Below are 19,311 nucleotides of genomic sequence, written 5' to 3' on the forward strand. Positions count from 1 at the left end.
ACATTAGTAGACACTATCAAGGTAATGCCATCTAGCATCGTGGACACTCAAAAAGATATCCAAACGAAACGGAAATTCTATCACATATCACATTTTCACCGTGTTCAGCATGTCTACTCCACGTGCTACATCGTTGGGTATCTTTTTAAAATAGCGCAGCTGATTGCAACACTTTGCAAGACTCTCTTTGCAGCTATTGTGGGTTTCAGCTCAAATAATTTTACTTGAAAGAAGCGATCTTGTCGATCGAAGCTAGAATGATATACCGATGCTATATAAGAGATTCATTTTGTTCACAAACACTCGAAATGATTTTAGTCGCGTTTGATCGGTAGATGCTCAGAAAGACTTTTGGCCCTGTATGTAAAGAAGTTCAAGTGCAGGGTCAGGCTGGTCATGTGATACGTGTGATACCAGACGACTCAGCTCGAGGCAGATAACAGTGCTAAAGCATATGCAATCCCAAATACTTCGATACCAGGGGTTGCGCAGCGACCACATCAAAGGTGGCTGATTGAATTTATAATTTAGAAATTTTTATTTTGTTCTTAGTAGGCTAAGATAGCTTGTAATTTTGAGTATAAAAGGATGAGCATTATAATAAATCAGTCTTACACCAGCATTTGATGAGTGCGTTTCTTTGTTTGGTGTTAAGATTCTCCCGGGTGAAGCTTTGGGCGAGTACGATTGCCTTCTCGACAACGCTTAACGAAATCAGTAGCGGCGCTACCACGGAATAGACCTCCCAATTTACATTAGAAAAGAGGTAACTAGCCTGGTAGGCCAATACTGAAAGTAGTTTGGTGAAGGAGAGTTGGACCGTTGACGCTCCCGAAACCCTTTGCCCGGGACGTTCTGTTCCGTGGCAGCAGACGGTTTACCAAGCGCTCCAGAACGACCGAAACCTTCGCGGTCGGCTTGGCCGTCGGGCCCGGAACAGCAGGCCTGAAACGGGTATGGCACCTGCGAAATATGCAAAAGAAAAAAAAACCCACGGCGTGTAGTAAAACATCATGGTGAGATCACTCTGTAATCCTACTTGGTATTGGTTGATAGGTCATCATTGTAGCCTTGCAAGCCGTACCGTACCAAAACCGCTCCGTTGTTTTATGTGGAAGATCCTTTATTATTTTATAATAAAAATGGATAATAAGTCTATAATGCTTCTCTTGTAGAAAAAATCCAACATTCTATATTGCATACTGACTGACACAATGATCCAATGACACAAACGTGTATGTATTCGTGAGGGTGTACTGGCGAGTGTGTGTGTATATTTGTTGTATGTGACTGCGGGTGTTTATATCATAGTCGACTAGCTAATCGCATTGTATTGTTGCTGTGTTTTCCTTCGTTTTGATGCTGAATTGTGCCTTTCCTACCCCACACCATCACTTCAGCATGAATTACCCCCCATTTGCCCGTTTGCACACTTTACGCTTTCGGGGCGAGACACTAAGCTGATATCGAGATTGAAGCTGGAGATGTTCCGCTTCATCGTGCGCTGTGTTGTCAGCTGGCGTTTCACCTGCCTTCAGTTCTGTTCTTCTGTTTGATCTGTTTGTCGTACAAAAGCTAAGTAACGTAAGGGAAGGGAAAATGAAATCGGAACATGCTTCCCAGCGTTGCGCTACTAAATGTGCTAAATGCTAGCGACCACGTGTTCGAGCCAATGTTCGTGATACGCACGTGTTCGCTGTTTTTCTTTTCTTGTTATCAATATCAAACATGTTTGGCTACTATGTATATATATATATATCCTTGGCACTCACTGTAGCATTAACTCCAACTACTTTTGCTGCCGCTGCTGCAAGGTTGGGGAACTTGATGGGGGTGGTGGTGGGTGAGGAAAGGATAGTCGTGTATATTATACTACTTTTGTTTTTTTTCTTTTTAAAACGATCTCCTCCTCGCACATACTTATCATTCCCTCTGTTTTTCGCCCTATGGTTTGTTTCTTTTTCTACTAATTCTCTCTCTCTCTCTCTCTCTCTCTCTCTCTCTCTCTCTCTCTCTTTCTTTCGTTCTATCCCTATCGTGCCCTTTTTCCAACGTGAAGAAGTATGCCTTTTGAGGGTGGGAGTAAGTATAGTATGGCTTCCGTATTGCGTTCCCTCGCTTACGCGCATTTCTTTTGGCGCATTTCTATTCAACAACAATTGCGTTTGATTTATGCCTAAAACATCTTTGACACGATCGTAACCGGAGACCAGTTTAATAGTGGCGACATATTGGCACCGGTGCACAGCGTGTAGGTGTCTGTCTGTGTGTTTTGATTGTATTTGTTTTGTGTTTTGTGTGATCGCAAACAGCTATCAAAAATGGGGAATCTTACACGCTATAAACCTAATCAACATTCATGCATTAAACCGTCTTGATTTTTACGCACCGTGCGCTTAAGCTACGTTTTTAAGGTGTGAAATGCCGCCCGTGCACGTAACGTGGTTTCGGTGTGCAACGCAACGTGAATGGGACAAACGTGAATGGGATAAACGAACGTTTTGCGAAGTCTATGTGTTGTTACAATAGTAAAATATGCACTTTCTGTTAAGTTCACTTCCTGTAGGGATGCGTGAGTGTCGTTCTACAGGACAAACAGCACCGAGCGCGGGTGACGTTTTTGTAGGCAAATAGTTTGACCCTTAATGGAAGTGCAATCGCGCCATCGGGAAAACAAAGCGCGCGGTGTTGCTTGCGGCGGCAACGTGATCGAATCGAATCACGTTGATCAATCGAAATGTGAATCGTGATCGATTTGGCACGATCGACGTGCACACAATAGAACCCCGCATGTGTGCGCATTGGTAGAGTGTGTGTGTTTGTGTGTAAAAGGAAGCGAATCAATTGTCGCTTGCTCACCGTGTACGATCCAGAACATTAACTGTATTAATGAATTTTAACTAGCCAATCGTGAGTGTATTAATTGTTGTTTCACTATTACCTACGCCGCTTGATCACAAATAGTTAATTTTTAACAAATAACCGACGCCATCATCACGTCTTCGTGTGTGCACACCTTTCGAAACTATGAAACGGTGTGTATGGGTGTGTGTGTGTGCTTTTATCACTGGAATTGCATTGCACTATTACGTTCCACCACGTTTGCGTTAAAGAACCAGCGCAACGTTTACACATTTACTGAGCTGTGCTGCTGCTGCTAGGATCCCTAATCCCTTCCACACTGTGATCGATGTTACCAAGTGGATTTAGTATTTTAGTATGAAGGGGGTGCGCGAACTTGAACACGAATCTTACTTTTTGTGTGTTGGTTTTGCGATATTTTCGGTGCATTTCGGTTGCTCTGCCCCGTCGACTAGTACACTTATATATTCTTCTTAGTGATTTTTCGTGATTTTTGCTGCCATGAGATTATTGTGTTTGTGTGTGTGTTTAATGATTTTTGTTGTTGTTTTTTTGGTAATATTCTATATACTTTCGCTTGCCTCCCTTGCCTGCTCGCATCGGAGTCTACCTGGGCACCTGGATGCCGGTGAGGTTCATCTCTAATGCAAATTAATGAATATGTAACCACATACGTCCAACACAGCACTTTGCTACCGCCCGCTACGCGTTTTTGTGTTTGTTTTGTCCAATTTTTGTCCTTTTGCTTGAGTTCTGGTGTGATACATTCGGCTCCTAAACATTTGCGGGATATAGACTAGAGTATTTTAAGTTTCACTGTTGGGTTACGGGATATACTGTGTTTTTGAGGGTCGAGGGTCGCGGAGATTGATCAGTCGGAACAGTTCGATCGGTGTGTGTGTCTGCTTTGCATCTTCAAGCTTCTCGGGCAAGAGTAAGAGTACGATGACAAGGGGGAGCTTAATGGGCTTTTGCGAAGCTGGGAGAGAAAGATTGTGAGCTATAGTTGCTTCGCCCTTCGCTTTTGTATTTTGTGCAAACATCGAACGATGGATAACACGGCATTTATGGTTGTGCAATACACAGAGTGGTGGGGGCACAATCTGTTTCACACTTGGTACACGTATGCGTAGACATACACGTACGAAGCGCGAATAGATATTTACGTTCATTCTGGGGGTTAGGAATACGTATGATAGTGAGTGGTACATGTTAGAGATTTGCATTATTTACGTATCAGCCACTGGACCAACGTAAAGATGATATGGCAACACAACAATATTGTTACTATCGCTCCGGTGTGAACTGAACAGTTTGTAACAATCGCGTGGAAAAAAAATCATCCTGCTACGAACACACGCAGCTCGATCGCTTACTAGAGACATTTAGCTACCTTATCTGGAAATGATTTTAAAACAAAATTGTGATTGTTATTAGCTACTTCATGTTATTAAAACGCAATCAATTTACTCTCTACCAGATATCGACGAATCTGTACTACGAAAATAAAATTGTACATTAGTGGGTTCTAAGGGTTAGCTGACACCAAGGATCTTGGATTTTTCCCTTCTTCTTCTTCTTCTATGGGCAGTGCACTAACGGCTATGCGCTTTGCGACAAAGTGAGATCGGCAACATTATGCAGCAGGATAAACTATTTGCATCATTTCATGAATTATGTGCAGAACATTTGAAAATAAAGTTTAATTGCATGGCGTTTACCGTTGCTGTTTATACTATTTGGATTACACCAAGTCAAACTCAATATTGCTGTTCGAACAATCCTATCGAAGTTTCTATAGTGGAACAACTAAACGAATATGGTTTTGATAATGCCTTCAGAAAACCGATCAAAAGCGTAAGGACAGCCGTCAACGGATGTACGACAGAACGTAATACGAACGAGTGCTGGCCCCGTTCTGACATATCTGCACTTTGGTCTACGTAGCTAGTGGAAGGGAGAAGCGAAGGATAAGAAGGATGCTGTTTACAGTATGTCCGTTTCGTAGACTTTGTTGGTGGTTTTCGTCAGGTGTGGTGGCAACGTGCCGACACTTCCGTTCGCACCGATCGCGACACCGTCCAGCGAGTTCGGCCCACCGGTCGAACTGTCGCTACCGCCTCCGTCCTGATGGTCGACGTTGTTTGCTACCGAGCCCTGCGATGGATCGAAGGGCAGCGTCGGGTCTCCGGACCCGCCACAGAGATTCTTCATCGAGCCGCTCACGGTCATGTTGTAGCCCATCTTGAGCGGCAGGTTGGACTCGCTGCCCGTCTTCTTGATATCGTGGTTCATCGTTGTCGGCGCTAGTGGAACGGCATTCTTGCTCATCTGCTGCAGGCGCTGGTACTGCTCCTGCAGCTGGCGCTGCTTCTTCAGCAGCTCCTGGTGGCGCAGCTCCAGGGCCAGCTGGCGCTGGGAGTTGTCCGAGCAGACGGATTCGCTGCCCGAATCCGTACCCTCGGATGTGCGCTGCTGCTGCTCGCAGTCGGACAGCGTGACGGCCGGCTGCTGCTGCTGCTGGCCACGGTGATGCTGCGGCACGTGCGGACTGGTCGGGCTGGCCAGCGGGCTGCGCGAGCTGGTGCGGGGTGGGGGCGGCGGGGGCACTCGCTTGTTGTTCACCTTCGAGAGCAGCTCGGCGTTTCGTTCCGGGACGGGCGGTTTGCCGGTGGTCGGACGGGTCGGTTGCGGTGGACTCGTGTCCGTATCCGAACCGCTCGGATACGAGTGAAGCCGCCTGAGACCGACGTTGGAGGAAACGGGCTCGGAGGGGTATAGCTGCGACTGGGATATTTTTGTCGTGATGCTGTTTTGCAACGTTTGCGAACTGTCGTCTGATGTGGAATCGTCCGGTCGGTGCTGAGTGTAAGAAAATTGGGGGGAAAAATTGTTCATACAGTTCGATATTGTTTGCTAAAATGCTGTTGAACATCAATGGACACATCACATCAATAAACATAAAACTAATATTGAAATAATATGATAGGTTGACAAATAGAAAGAATACAATAGTAACGTTGTGTACCATAGTACCAGTATGTAAAACATTAAACAATAAATAAGCACAAAAAGTGAGAAAACAAACATCAACCATCGTACACTATCACTAAATTAAAACTGAAACAACAATGAAACATCTTCACCAATTAAGTCATACTGTAACATCGTTGAAGTTTACCTCGTTCACACCGTTCGGCGGTTTAGCAAAGGTTTGCAGCTCATCTAGCAAAGCATCGAGTGCGTTTTCTGGGGCGATTCCTCCACTGGCAACGACTGTCCCCAGACGGGGACTTGGGATTGGCTGCGTTCGTGTCAACATGGGTCAACAGGATTAGACGGTGTTGGGTTGATGACCGTAGGCAATGATTTCAAACGCGATATGGCGAACGAGCGAAGGATAACGCGTAGAATGCATTTTTTGTTTTGGTTTGTTTGTGATACAATTGGGAATTGAAATCGTGAAAATATGGCATTTTTAGAGTAGACAAAATAGAGAAAGATATATAGAGAAAGAGAAAGAGAGAGATAAAGAGAGAGAGAGAGAGAGAGAGAGAGAGAAAGGGAGAGAAAGGCACAAAAATGGAAGAGATAAAGAGAAAAAATGGTTCTTTAAGTTTTGTACAATTCGCTTGGGATTAAATATAGACACAGTGCTTTTCACACAGCCATATAATAAAAAAGGGAGGAAACAGCGCTAGCTAATGAAAGTAAAACAAAATACAATCAATTCAAACAAAAAAAAAATAAATAAAACCATAAAGAACAAACATGTACCTTCATCGCAACGGTAACACAGTTAGAAGAAAGAAAAAAAAACATTCAACATTGGAATGCAATTTTATCATTTCCAATTTATATTTTCGATCGCTTTTCAGCACCTGCAAATCATCTCCTCATTAAGGCCAATTAGGGCTCCAATTCGAGCATTATCGTTACGTGAGTGGTACTAAGCCAACATATTCAGGGATCGCATCCAATTGATAAGGGATCGACAACACTGATATTGCACAGTTTCTAAATGCAGCTAAAACACTATAGTTACAGGGTAATAATTAAACCAAAAGTTGAAGGATGGAATCGAGCCAATATGCGGGGAAAGTGGCGGTTTCACGTTGTCAGCCAGTTTTGGGTTGTTTGTTTGGCGAAATTTTTGCCCGAATTGATAGCGTTCGTCGTTCGAATGTGACGCGGCACGTGAACGGTATAAAACAGCGGCAATACGATTTTAGACCAATTAAATTTACATATACATTATAGTGATGGTGGTATAGTTGTAGTGGTGATGTTGTTCGTATGTAATTAATGGAATTAATAGTGAACCGGAAACAGATCCAACGGATCATCCATTAATTGACTTCCATAGACAAAAAATAATATATATATTACGTGTCTGCGTGAGGATAAGTGGCGATCTGCTGCAAATGCCTATGGGAGATGATGATTGAAAATCAATACTATTCCTTCCACTGTGTGCTGCCTCTGGGCTTGCCCCATGGTACAGTCGTCATATCGTACGACCTAACAACATGTGTCCGTTTCGTGGGTTCAATTCTTGTGTGGGGACCGAATTGTGAGAGCAGAAGTAAAAAATCTCTATCCTCTATTTAGCGTTCGATGCACTGAGTATTAAACAGAAGTATATTGTTATCTTCAGTGTTTGCCACTTAAGTGCAACAGTTGGATACTAAAGTTACGTATTTTATAATGCACTCAGCGTGGTTTTGCTTCTTGTGCAGAGAAGTGCTTCTTGAATCACAATAGCTTCTTCACTTCTTGAACCATTTTAATGACTTAGTGTTTTTAAACAAGAAATACATGTATGCCTTTCCTTTTTATGTTTTAAACACATTCTCAATACAGTATTAATAATAACCTTATAAATAATCCTACGCAATGAATGGCTCTTTGTTTGATACAAGGTTACTAAACAAAACAAAACAACTTCCATAGTTCACAGTGTTTATCTCGTTCGAGAGATAGCAGCCATAAAAGGAAATACAAAGTTAAACTAAGCTTACAGCAAAAAGGGTACAACAATGCTGATCATTAATGGTGAACAGAGAGGTGGAATGGATAGTGAAATACTTTAATAAACAATCGTGTATTGTGTGTTTTAGTGTGTGTGTGTGTAAGTGTGCGTTTGTGGATGGATAAGTGGGCATGCATTATATACTAACAATCCACTACAAAACGGTTCTCTCAAAACGGTGGCCAGGGACTAACGTGAACGAGTAAAATCTTGAGGATGAGGCGATTGCGGACATTTAGTGTACCATTCCATAGCAAAACATTTTCGAAGGAGAGCAGAGTGGCAACCAAAACCAGTGAAAAATAACAAAAAAGTGTGATACAGCCAACAAACTATTCGTACAGTAACAAACTATTACATTTACAAGTTAAGGAGGTTGGTTTTTTTAAATAGAAGGGATGCCAATGCACGTCACGTAACGAGAGGGCATACACTTTGATAACGTTAGCTTAATATGAGGCAGTTGGTTTTTAGTAGAATTTATCATATATATAGTCCTTTCTTTTATTTTCGATTTCATCGTTTGCATTACTGCTTTGTTGCGCTGTAGTGTTTTTCTGTTCACCTTTAACTTTTCAATTAGTGTTGATGGGGGTGTAGTTCTGTGAGGAATTTGGAGGAAACAGAGAAACAGCGATGGTGGAAGGTGGATGTAGACGGTTGGGACAGATACAGGCGGAACAGATTGGTGGTGATTGTAAATCCATAAATTAATTTGAAAACACAATAAAAACATCCACCATCTTTCATACAGTTACACAAACAGACACGTACACGCATCTTCACATACACACCCATACACCCATACACACACACACACATACCAAAACAGCACACTCACATCTTATCATAGTGTATTTTAAGAATATTGTTGCGTAAAGCACGATTTGTTACGATTGTGGCGAAGGTTGCTTTTGTGGGTTTGCACTTGCGACAATCTGGTTTATGGTGCGGTGAAAGTTGTAGTGAAGAAAGGTTGTGGTTGTGGTGATTGTGGTGGTTTAGAATATTCAAAGATCGAAATGGTAGAAAAAAACACCGAGCGCAGAGAAAATAATGCCATGAAACAATTAAGTTCATAATGCAGAACTGATTTGTTAGGTGTGTGGTAATAAATAATAATAATCAAACAATCAAATATAGTGTGAGCTTGCGACAGCAAGCTTAAATAACTTGAATCTGAGCATAAAGGAAAACAAAAAATGGATTAAATAGCAATAAAAAATGATAGGAAAACAGAAACCAGTCGAATTACTCTTTAACATTTAAAATAGTTAAGTATCTTCCGGAGTGTAGTTTTTCAGAGTTTGGCATTTCTGCCAATTGCAACAAAAAATAATTTGAATGCAAGTGTATGGTTATGTGTGTGTGCTTGTCAAAAATGCAGCAGATTCATTGGCAAAACATATAAGATGGGAGACCAATAGAGATATGGCTATATAGAAGAAAAAAAATGGGGGAAAATCTGTGTGATGGTGGTGGTAGGTAGTGGTGGTGGCAAAGTAGAGAAAGAGAATTGATTGATTTTCGTGAGAAGATTTTGATATGCAAATTTTTTGTTGTTGCTTTTGCACTTTATATCATACGGGACATTCGTGAAACAAACGTTGAGGATTGACAAAAACAAAATAACAAAGAGGAGTAAAAAGTAATATGCGTCCAAAGAACAAAAAGGAAGAAACTATTTTTTTTTTGGTTTGGTTGTTGATTATTTAAGTAGGAGCGTAATTTACTCAGTGATCGCCTCTTTGAAGTTAGAACTCCATCGCCAGTTGAACTATAAAACACAAAATTATATGAATGCACATTTTAGCATCGATTCTTCTCGCAAAACTGTGAGTGATGGGTTCGTTGAGTTTTTGGGGGAATGGGGTGGAGAAAGATGATGGAGAGTAATGGTGATGGTAATGTTTTTTTGGTTGGTATCACGAAGTAGGACACGAAGTAGGAAATATAGGTGACAGGCATCCCTGATATGACCATGGCTGCTCAAAAGGTAGGTGGTGCTCGACGGTGCAACACCAGACCACACAATGGGCGCAATGGTCCTTGGAGGGGATCGAGCGGACACGATCGAGGAAGTTAGAAGGTGATGTACAAAAGTGGAAGGACATTAAGAAGACAGTGTTCGAGAGCTGTACAGGAGGTATTCAGTTTCGGAATGCAGAGCGGAAGAAACAAACTTCGTCGGAAGAAACTTATGAGCAGGTATGGTGGCGGTGATGCGAAGAAAGATGACTAGTTTTTTTTTAGCTGCCGATCGGGAACGGGAAGATAAGGAAGGGGTTCTTCTCCAAGATGCGCTAGTGAGGTTTCTGCACGGAGTTTAAACAGCTTTATAGTTTAGTATGATTCGAATTAGTTATGGCAGATTATTGTACTAGAGAAAATATAAATGCGTGAAGTTTGAGACGAATAGAAAAACACAAACAAAAAACAAAAAGGAACCGTAAAAATCAGGAATAAAGAGGAAGGATTATCGAATAAACATTTTGAATAAAATGTGCTAGAAATATATGAGTAAACGGGTGACATCGTGACATATGGAAAGTATAAAACAGAATAGCACGGACCAACATAATCTCTTGTTAAGTCAATTATTGAGTAACAGTTTTACAAAGTAATCTCCTTAGCACACGATAAGCATGCAATTCTCCTCACTGAACAGGTTTATCTTTCCAAACAAAATCTTGTCATAAAAATAGTTGTATTTACTATCCACCAAAATATGTGTATGATTCGATTTGGGTTTGATATGCTATCTGTATGATATGGAAAAATAAACAACTAACATACGGACAAAAATAAAAACAAACAAAGACATAATTATGAACCTCTGCACACTTACAGACAACATTGTAAACGAATGCTAGGCTAAATGTTCATAAATGGAGTTTGCAAAAATCTTTAACACCATTCAAATGAGAAAAAATTGCTACACTCAATTGTAGAGAAATAAATGAAAAAAATAATTACACAAAGATAGTGTAGAAAAGCGTAGCGAGACACGCTAATCAAGAAGTTTAATAAGATTCAAATCAATAAGGTTTAGTTATAAAACACCTAGCGCAACAAACTTTACCACATGGGGCATTGAATTGGGTAGTTTTAACTATTGTTTTAATTTTCTAAGTTATGCTGCGATAATTTTAAAAATTTTGAATGCGTTTTGAAGCAACTACAGTTCTCACAGCAGCGAGTTAGCGCACGAATGACGGACAGTGAAGGAATATGCAAACTAAAGCTACGTATGCTACATTCAAATAGAATAATTAGTTTAACCAAAAATAACATCATATTCAATTATTACCCACTCTTGTTAATATAATTGAATTGTTTATAACAAATTATGCAGCCTATTGTTTTTAAGTGGCGTAAATTAACAGAAATGATGCCACTTTCTACTTATTATTTTTGGTAAATATAAAAAAATAATATTGCTTCCCATGTTTGGTTAAACTATCGCTGTTGCTTCCGGTTCTTCTAGCGAGTAAAAATAAAACTAGTTATTATTCTTATTGACAGTTTTTTTACAGATGAAAAAATCGTACTATTAGAGTATATGTTTTAAAATTACTTATCATCCGCCGTGGAATTATAACTAGTTTCGATCAAATACCTTGTGTTAAACACGCCAAAACATTACATTGCATCAAATGATGATGCATAGTTGAGAAGATGGGACATGTAAATGGCATATAAATGCGTATACAGGAAACACATAATTTAGATACAGGGAGTAAGCAAGGCTATTGTTGGATGTGGTTTGGTATGCAAAGTATGATGATAATTTCAATTGAAAGAAATACAAACATCTAGAACCATGAACCATGAAAAACAAGTATTTAACATATTATGAATAAAGGAAAGCAGTAAAGTAATATAGATTTCGCATTGCTTTTGAAAAGAACACTCCCACTCGCATCAGTATAACACCGATGACACAATATGCCAATAGTTTGATATAAAAACCAGTTAAATCATGTATATGGTTGTTCCTATTTACAAATTTTGTGTACTAATCAGTCATGGAAGCAGTTTTACGTTCAATGATGTGCCATGTACTAGAGTATAATTTGTTTGTTGCACAAGTAATGGTTGTGTTGCCCTTTTCATTCTCTTCCAAACAACTACACAAAAAAGCGGAATCCTTTAAGAGAAATACTATGCAATTGATCGCCTTTAAAGCAGGTGCGTGGATAAATTGTTACACATCAGTTATGAAAATTTGAAATTGAATAGTTTCTTCCAGTTGGAATTATTGTACGCATGACATCTCTTTCCATTCAGGTAAAATAAAAAGCGGTACAAAAATCCACAACGCACCAATTATACATAGTATTGCCTCCGAGCTAGATGTATTACAGTAGACTAACGTCTATTATTCGTGTGAAAATTAGAGACGAACTCTGTAGTATAAAGAGACAGATAAAGTATCAGGCAGGGCATAGATAGTGAGATAGGAATACCAAATAGGACTAATTTAGGAAGGATATTTCAACAAAGACCGTACTAAGCAGAGCGATTATGAGAGTAAAGCAAACAAAAAACAAAAGAAGGAGAGAGAGAGAGAGTGTGTGAGAGAGACAGAGAGACAAAGTGAAAACGAAAATATGAACTAAATTAAAGAACGAATCGAAACCAATAGCAAAGGACGGCTTCGAATGGTATTAACTAGACTTGGTTTTATTGGCTATTGTCGCTGTTATTAGTTTTTAAGATAAGGGATAGAAGTGTTGCTAGTAAGTAGAGTAACAGTAGCTGATATAATTTTTTACCTTGTTCACGTTGTTGTGTGTTTCCGGAGGTTTGATCGTTTCATCAGTGCCTGCCGTATCCGGAATTGGTAATCGCTGCTCTTGCACGCTTGCAAGTCTTTTGCATAGGGAAAAGTACATTTTGTATAAGTCAGTACGAAGCCAACATGAAGTAACAGCCTAGCTACTACTACGAGTGTTAAATGGACAAAAAGAGGACGTTTAAATACCTTTTGAGTGTCACCAGCGTTCCGGTTAGCTTTTTACATCGCCTTAGAGCATTTTCAAGCCGATCGGGCTCATCTTTGAGAAAAGCTTCCTCCCGACAAACGTGCTCCATTTCGTTGGAAATCAGATTTCTCAACCCTTGTTGTAGCACTGGGAACCGCATCTTAAGCTCAGCGACGGTTTTACTGAAAAGGAACGTGATTTCGGTGTAGAGGGGTTGCGGGGAGCAATTCCTGAAATGATCCAGCTTAACCTGGAGCCACAGGGTCATTACCTCGCACGGCTGAGCACTAGGGCCATGTCTTCAACAGCGACCATGTTCACACGGGTTCGTCTGTTGATTACTTCGCCTCTGAGACCTTCTACGGATGATTCTAAATCGGCCAGGTCCTTTTCCAATCGAATCACTTCTTGTTTGTAGATTTCTTCTTCCCTGGTAAGATTTGTCTGTAAAGTAGCAATACAGAGTCAGTGGTAACATGTCTTTAGCTTTTGTTTTAAATAGGGGATGCGGGATTTTATACCAAGACACGCAAGATGCGCAAGATGCCAATGCAGTTTCTCATCGACCCAATCTTTTCACTTACCCTTTCCTTATCTCCTTGCCCCCAAACAAACCCGGAGTTCGAAAGCAAGGTGGCGCGTATTCTCATGAACGTATCTTTTATATCTTCCCGTACCGCTACGGCCTGTGTTTGGGTTAATCGGCGAAGCGTGCGAACCTCCGTGCGCAGATCCATAGCTTTCTTCTGCAGGCCGCGCAGCTGATTGTACACCTCCGGTGCAAGTGTTAGGTCGGTGCGGTACTGATTGCCCGCTATCATCACCAAAGGCTTTGGAGGTGGTGGTGGTTTTAGTCGATCTCGTTCTAAAAGGAAAGAAACCAAAACTCTCAACACTGCACTGACTGAAAGGCAACCTCACAAAGACACATACCCTGTGATGAGGTTCTGGGTAAGGTAGAAGATTTTATCGCTGGCTTTGGAGGTTTTGTATCTGCTGCAGAAACGATATTAGTGGACAATTAGTTGCAGGATAATGTTTTTGTTTTGTTTTTGCTTAAGTGTTGTGCTCTTAAGTGTGCAGTTATGTATTCTGCACTTACCGGAGTGTTGTGGGCTGTGAGATTTTGGCACGCCTTGAATGTCATCACTGAAGGAAACGGATTTTTCAAAAGAAACCGATTTATCTGTAGATGAAACGGATAAATTATGACAAACAATTAGTTTGTATGTTTTTAATAATCATGACGGAAACAGATTAAAAGATAGGTAATATGCAGTCGATTTAATATGTCTTCAGCTAACTGGGATGAAAGAAGAAGAAGGAAGCTGCAATTCGTTTTAAAATTATTTAATTCTGCGCGAGTGTTTGTTAGTCTCCAATTGTTAGCGCATTGTAAAAATTTATACGAAAATGTATACGCAAATTTTATACGAAATATTAAAACTCGAAACGAAGTATAAGTATTGGTAAGTAGTAATTTGAAGCTTATGCATTCTAGATCATGCCATTGAATAATATTTGAAATAAAACAAACCATGTTTGCAGCTCGAATTAAACTGTATAGCCTTGAATTAGCAGCATTGATGAACTTATACTAATGAGCAATACAGCTAGTTAAATTAAAGCTTCCTTAACACGTAAATTACATTATGTACAATGTCTAGCGCACTTATTCCCTCGGCTATGCTTATGCATCGACGGTAAGCGCGATATATTTTGTTCATTTCAATTAGAGATCTAGGAAACGATACAATATTAAGAAGCACGCCAATTTGGACTACAACTGTTGCGACCAACCGTTATAACTAGCTATAAACTGTAATGCATGAATGGCTAATTTTAGGACTTGCAATTAAAGTTCGCCTTTTGTACATACGCTTACCAACTAACACAGAGTCAAGAATACAAGTTTGCTAATATCTACTATTGTTTATTATTACACATTGAACTACTCTATTGGCATCAAATGGAAAAGCGGAACGATATCATATCGAGTAAATAGATGAGATGAATAAATTAGATGAATGTTGTACGGGTTATGGTGATAGAGGAAAGGAAAGGGTGAGTATTAAACAAGGAAATTTATCATACAGAGGGAGTGGTATCCAAGGGCGGAAGCGGATCGAAAGAGAAAGAGAGAAAGAGAGACAAAGGAGTCTGGAAACATGGGTTTATTTTCGATACAACTGAACTTACGACATGTTGATTTTCCCAATTTTGGTGGCTTTTCGCGCGTGCAAACTGTACCATCTCCAGTAGCTTCAGCTAAATGATCAGTGTGTGAGTGTGTTAGTTATTGTGATTGTGTGACGGAATGAGGTTTGTTTGGAAAATAAAATACATATATGTAAATATCGATATATGCTGATGAGCGAATGATACTGCTGCAAGAAGTTAGTTCAAACATGAACTTTCACAACTATCGCATGAGCACCAGAATGATGAGAATGAGAACATGAGAAGCATTCGTAAAAATTATAAATCATTTTTATATCGTACTTTTATAAAACTATACTGCATACAACTAAACGGTGGAAACGAAACAATTGTGAATGTTTTTATTAGTTCTGTACATTGATGACTGTTTATATGAGTTTTCAATATGACGGGGGAATTACAGGCAATTCCGAAGTAATGAATTTGAAGTTGGCTGATAGTTGGTTTTGTTACTTTATTTTAAACAAATAGTTTATAGTGATATACTCTTCCAATCCTTGAAATAGCATTATTGTAATACTCTGGTAGATATAATAAAGACTAGCCAATGTAGGTATGTAACAAAGAAACCACAACCCATAGAAACCTAAATCGATGGTAATACCACAAAACTCACAACCATACAACCAAGAAGAAAGAAAACGAACGAATGCCAAAGCTATTATATTGTATGCAAAACTGGTTCAAACACACGTACAAGCATTATGATAAAAACACATTTTGTTGATAAGAATCAACCAACGTAACTGCCAAAGTAAGGTAAAAACGCAAAGCTACGAGGAGCTCACGAAGTGCTGTTGTTGCAGCATCAATAAAGTAAACACAGCACAAGTTGGAATGTAGCGATCGATTCGAAAAGATAAAAGAAAAGGCTTGAGGATCAACCAATCGACGGGTAAGAGACAAATATGTTCGGGATACGCTGCTTGGCTCCCAAGGAATTACACATACCATTACGATATTGTCCAGGGATGTTTAGAATATTTGGGCTGTTGTTAACTAGCGGTAGTTGAGGATTTTGCGTCAATGCTTTCTGCACCAGTCCGGTTAGGTTGGCCAACTGTCGCTCCATATGCTCGACTCTTATTCTATGAAGATCTTCCGATCTGAAAGTGGAAGAAGAATTTGAAGAACAATCAAATTAAAATGTTTAACGCGAAGCTTTCTACAATACCGTCCCTCGTAGTAAGCAGTTGACAGGCCGGTGGCGTTGTCGGTAACTGTTATGCTTGAACGACGTATGTATCCGTCGAATAATCTTATACTAACGAACTTCATATTCCGAAAACAACTGAAGTAATTGTCCTATCAAGTACTGCATTTGTGTAATATGTGCTTATTCCTGCAAATTCCTGAATGTACCAGACTTGTAGCATATTATATGTTATCAATTAATCTTCCTACTTTTATCCTTTTCAAACATTTTTGCAATTGTTTATAAATTTCAACACACATGGTTGCATGAAGCCAACTAAATCTATTGGTCGGTCTCGTGGTACAGTCGTTAACTCGTACAACTTAACAATATGCCCATCATGTGTTCAAGCCCCGAATGGACCGTGCCCTCATACGTAGTACTTGACTACTCTGCTATAGGTAATCAATAAGTTATTGAAAGCCCAAGCCCACTAGAGTGTGTGATACAGACAGGCTTTTGACCGACAACGGTTGTTGTGCCAAAGAAGAAGAAGAAGAAGAAGAAGGATAAGAAGAAGAAGAAGAAGAGTTTATTATGAATATTCAATATCCATTGCCAGTTGTGATTAGTTTTGAACCCAAGGCCAGGACTGCGTTCTTCTGACGTTTCGACCACAACAAATTGCCGAAAATTATTTAATTAATAAATACTATACACAACGTTTTGGTTTTCATTGAATTGCTTAGCTTGAATTACATTAATTTTACGGAACAGGAACTAGTCCAAGAAGTAATAAATTAACGAACGTTAGACTTTTTTTTTTGAGCGACGAGGAAACGAGATGAGTAATTTTCTTACGGGCTACGCTCCAGTTCCTCGCATAACATCCTACTTTTACGACAGTCGCAGCGGAACGACGCTGCAATGACAGTGAAACTTAAACCAAAAGCGCAACGGTGGTGTACGTTAGGCCACGTTGGAAGTGCTGCATTTCATTACCAGCTTTGCGGCAAAGAAGACCTCGCTTTCAACGACAACTTACCGCAGATACACTAGCCAAAAACAAAAAAAAAGGTGACCTCTTATGGTGGAAGAAGTTTTTATTTTTTTCAAATGAGCCCATCGTTTGTTCGCCGGTATGGTCAACGGCTGTTATTTTTTGTTACTACACTGTACCTAGTGGTGGTTGGCGGTCTTAGTGAAGTGGGCTCCGCAGCACGCAACGATAACGCCACCGATACGCTGCTGTACGATGGCCGGCTCCAGTGGAACGATTATCGCTATTTGGAGGGACTGCCGCTGGAACAATTACTACTGCTGCAGCGCAAAGTGAGCGAGCTGGGCAACAGTTTGCTCTTCAACACTACTAATGAGCCGGAGGCAGAAACGCGCCAAATGCCCGACGGCGACGGTGACAAAAACGATCGGCGAAATGTGTTTGCACTGCCGCTACAGATGCAAACCACGGCGGACAGGTGACGACAGTGACAGTGGGGGTGTGCGGGATAGGCGGGTGGGGGGATGGAGGGGTTTAAGTAAATCTGTTGCCAAAATGTTAACCGTGCCTTTTGCTTTACATTACAACGCCAACAGGAGGTCCTCCTCCGTGGAGCCGTGGAACACGAAACCTTCCAAGGTTCAAACCATATTTCAAGTCAGTATTACTGGGCTAGCGTTTCTAGCGTTTGCCGGATACCTGCTGTGCATGATCGTACAGGCCATCAAAAGCAAAGGTGCCCCGCCGGCTACGTTTTATTTCTATTCCGATTTGTTTTGTTCACGCATTCTCGATTCACTTTCAGGAACGACCTACTACCATCCCACGATCACCGGTTCGGCCACGCTCGCGTCGGCGATCAAAAAGCGAAAACCGTTCATGCGCCGCAAGCGTGATCTGACCTACATCTCGCCCCTGGATGCGTACGATGCGGCGCAATTGCACCAGATGCTCGTTACCTTCGCCGAGGCGTACACGAACGCCCCCGGAAGCTGAAGCGCATCCGCGTCAAGCCAGAACCCAACATATTCCGGGGCGCCAGCAGCACTTTGTTCTACAAACAAACAAAAAACATAGACACTCACCTGGTATGGTCGTACATTTGGTTTGGTGGCACTCGTGGAATTCGTCCAACATTTTTCACCCCATACATGGCGTACTGATCATCCGCGATCGAGATATCCCTGCGAGTGTATGGATGGAAATGGTTTTTTATTTCGAAATATATATAAAATGCAACGTTTTTGCAAATGCATCAGTGTTGTGTTACCCTTGCTCTTCATCGATGATTGGCGTTACGGTTGAGGAACGTGTACCGTATTGGCTGTAGTAAGGCTCTTCGTACGCTCCTCGAGATGCTCCACTTCGTTCCGGGGAACTCATGTATCCATCTGGCAACAAAAAAAAACAAAGATACAAAAAAAAAATGCGGCCCGCAAATTATTCGATGAACACGAATCATATAACCCTTTACCCATATGGGGCACTCATCCAATAAATACCTGGAATGTTGTACAATTGCTCGGTAGTGTATGGCATCGGGCCGGCAATGTTGCCGCGTGAACCGTACGAGCGGATCGGTTTCGATGCTACTCCTGGGGGAATAAACAGGGTGCGAGGTGGTTACGTAATCGGCGCTGAGATGCTGTACATCAATCGATTGCCTTACCTATTGCTCCCTTGGTTCTGTCCGAGTACATTCCTCTTGGTAGCGTTTGAGTGGTGCCAACGTAATACGGCGTCTTAGTAGGTTGCTGTGAATTAGCGAGGAGGCGAACAAAATTCTTTTGAATTTGTGTCTTTTCTTTGCATTAAAATCATGTAAAGTAATATGTTTCCTCAATCATTTCGCCGGTAAATAAAGCGATCATCAATATGTTTGAGCTATGGATATCGCTTGAGGTTCGAATTAACGATGTTAATCAAAGAATAATGTGAAGACATGTAAGTCTAAAATTTTGGTATATTCTATGAACTGCATAAAGCGAGTTCTTTCTTTCCTTTATACCACTTTAAATTAAACACATTTCTATAAAGCTTTTATGCTTATACATCTCAACACAATCAAGATGAT

At 40.7% G+C, this 19,311-nt stretch overlaps 2 protein-coding genes across 5 annotated transcripts in view; one reads left to right on the plus strand and one right to left on the minus strand.

The window, feature by feature from the left end:
* Window positions 1–1,102: 1,102 nt before the first annotated feature.
* The window catches only part of LOC120897001 (coiled-coil domain-containing protein AGAP005037), a 34,620-nt gene continuing 16,411 nt past the window's right edge, over window positions 1,103–19,311 (minus strand). For 2 of the 4 annotated variants that reach the window (XM_040301568.1, XM_040301569.1), the window contains exons 7-20: window positions 18,907–18,991; window positions 18,740–18,832; window positions 18,508–18,628; window positions 18,323–18,421; window positions 16,054–16,208; window positions 15,082–15,150; window positions 13,985–14,068; window positions 13,816–13,878; window positions 13,467–13,747; window positions 13,154–13,326; window positions 12,882–13,064; window positions 12,673–12,769; window positions 6,044–6,166; window positions 1,103–5,724 (exon numbers count right to left, since the gene is read on the minus strand). In XM_040301568.1, the coding sequence (XP_040157502.1) occupies window positions 4,849–5,724; window positions 6,044–6,166; window positions 12,673–12,769; window positions 12,882–13,064; window positions 13,154–13,326; window positions 13,467–13,747; window positions 13,816–13,878; window positions 13,985–14,068; window positions 15,082–15,150; window positions 16,054–16,208; window positions 18,323–18,421; window positions 18,508–18,628; window positions 18,740–18,832; window positions 18,907–18,991 (2,502 nt within the window). In that variant the 3' untranslated portion in view covers window positions 1,103–4,848. Of the gene's footprint in view, window positions 5,725–6,043; window positions 6,167–9,627; window positions 9,672–12,672; window positions 12,770–12,881; window positions 13,065–13,153; window positions 13,327–13,466; window positions 13,748–13,815; window positions 13,879–13,984; window positions 14,069–15,081; window positions 15,151–16,053; window positions 16,209–18,322; window positions 18,422–18,507; window positions 18,629–18,739; window positions 18,833–18,906; window positions 18,992–19,311 lie in introns of all 4 variants that reach the window. The other 2 variants (XM_040301571.1, XM_040301570.1) reach the window with 2 other exon arrangements.
* LOC120897004 lies at window positions 17,217–18,492 on the plus strand. The gene is made up of 3 exons (XM_040301575.1): window positions 17,217–17,715; window positions 17,834–17,973; window positions 18,043–18,492. Exons 1-3 carry the CDS (start codon window positions 17,354–17,356, stop codon window positions 18,231–18,233), a joined length of 693 nt encoding a protein of 230 aa, XP_040157509.1. The 5' UTR covers window positions 17,217–17,353; the 3' UTR covers window positions 18,234–18,492.

Source organism: Anopheles arabiensis, chromosome 2, assembly GCF_016920715.1.
Source record: "Anopheles arabiensis isolate DONGOLA chromosome 2, AaraD3, whole genome shotgun sequence".
NCBI lineage: Eukaryota > Metazoa > Arthropoda > Insecta > Diptera > Culicidae > Anopheles > Anopheles arabiensis.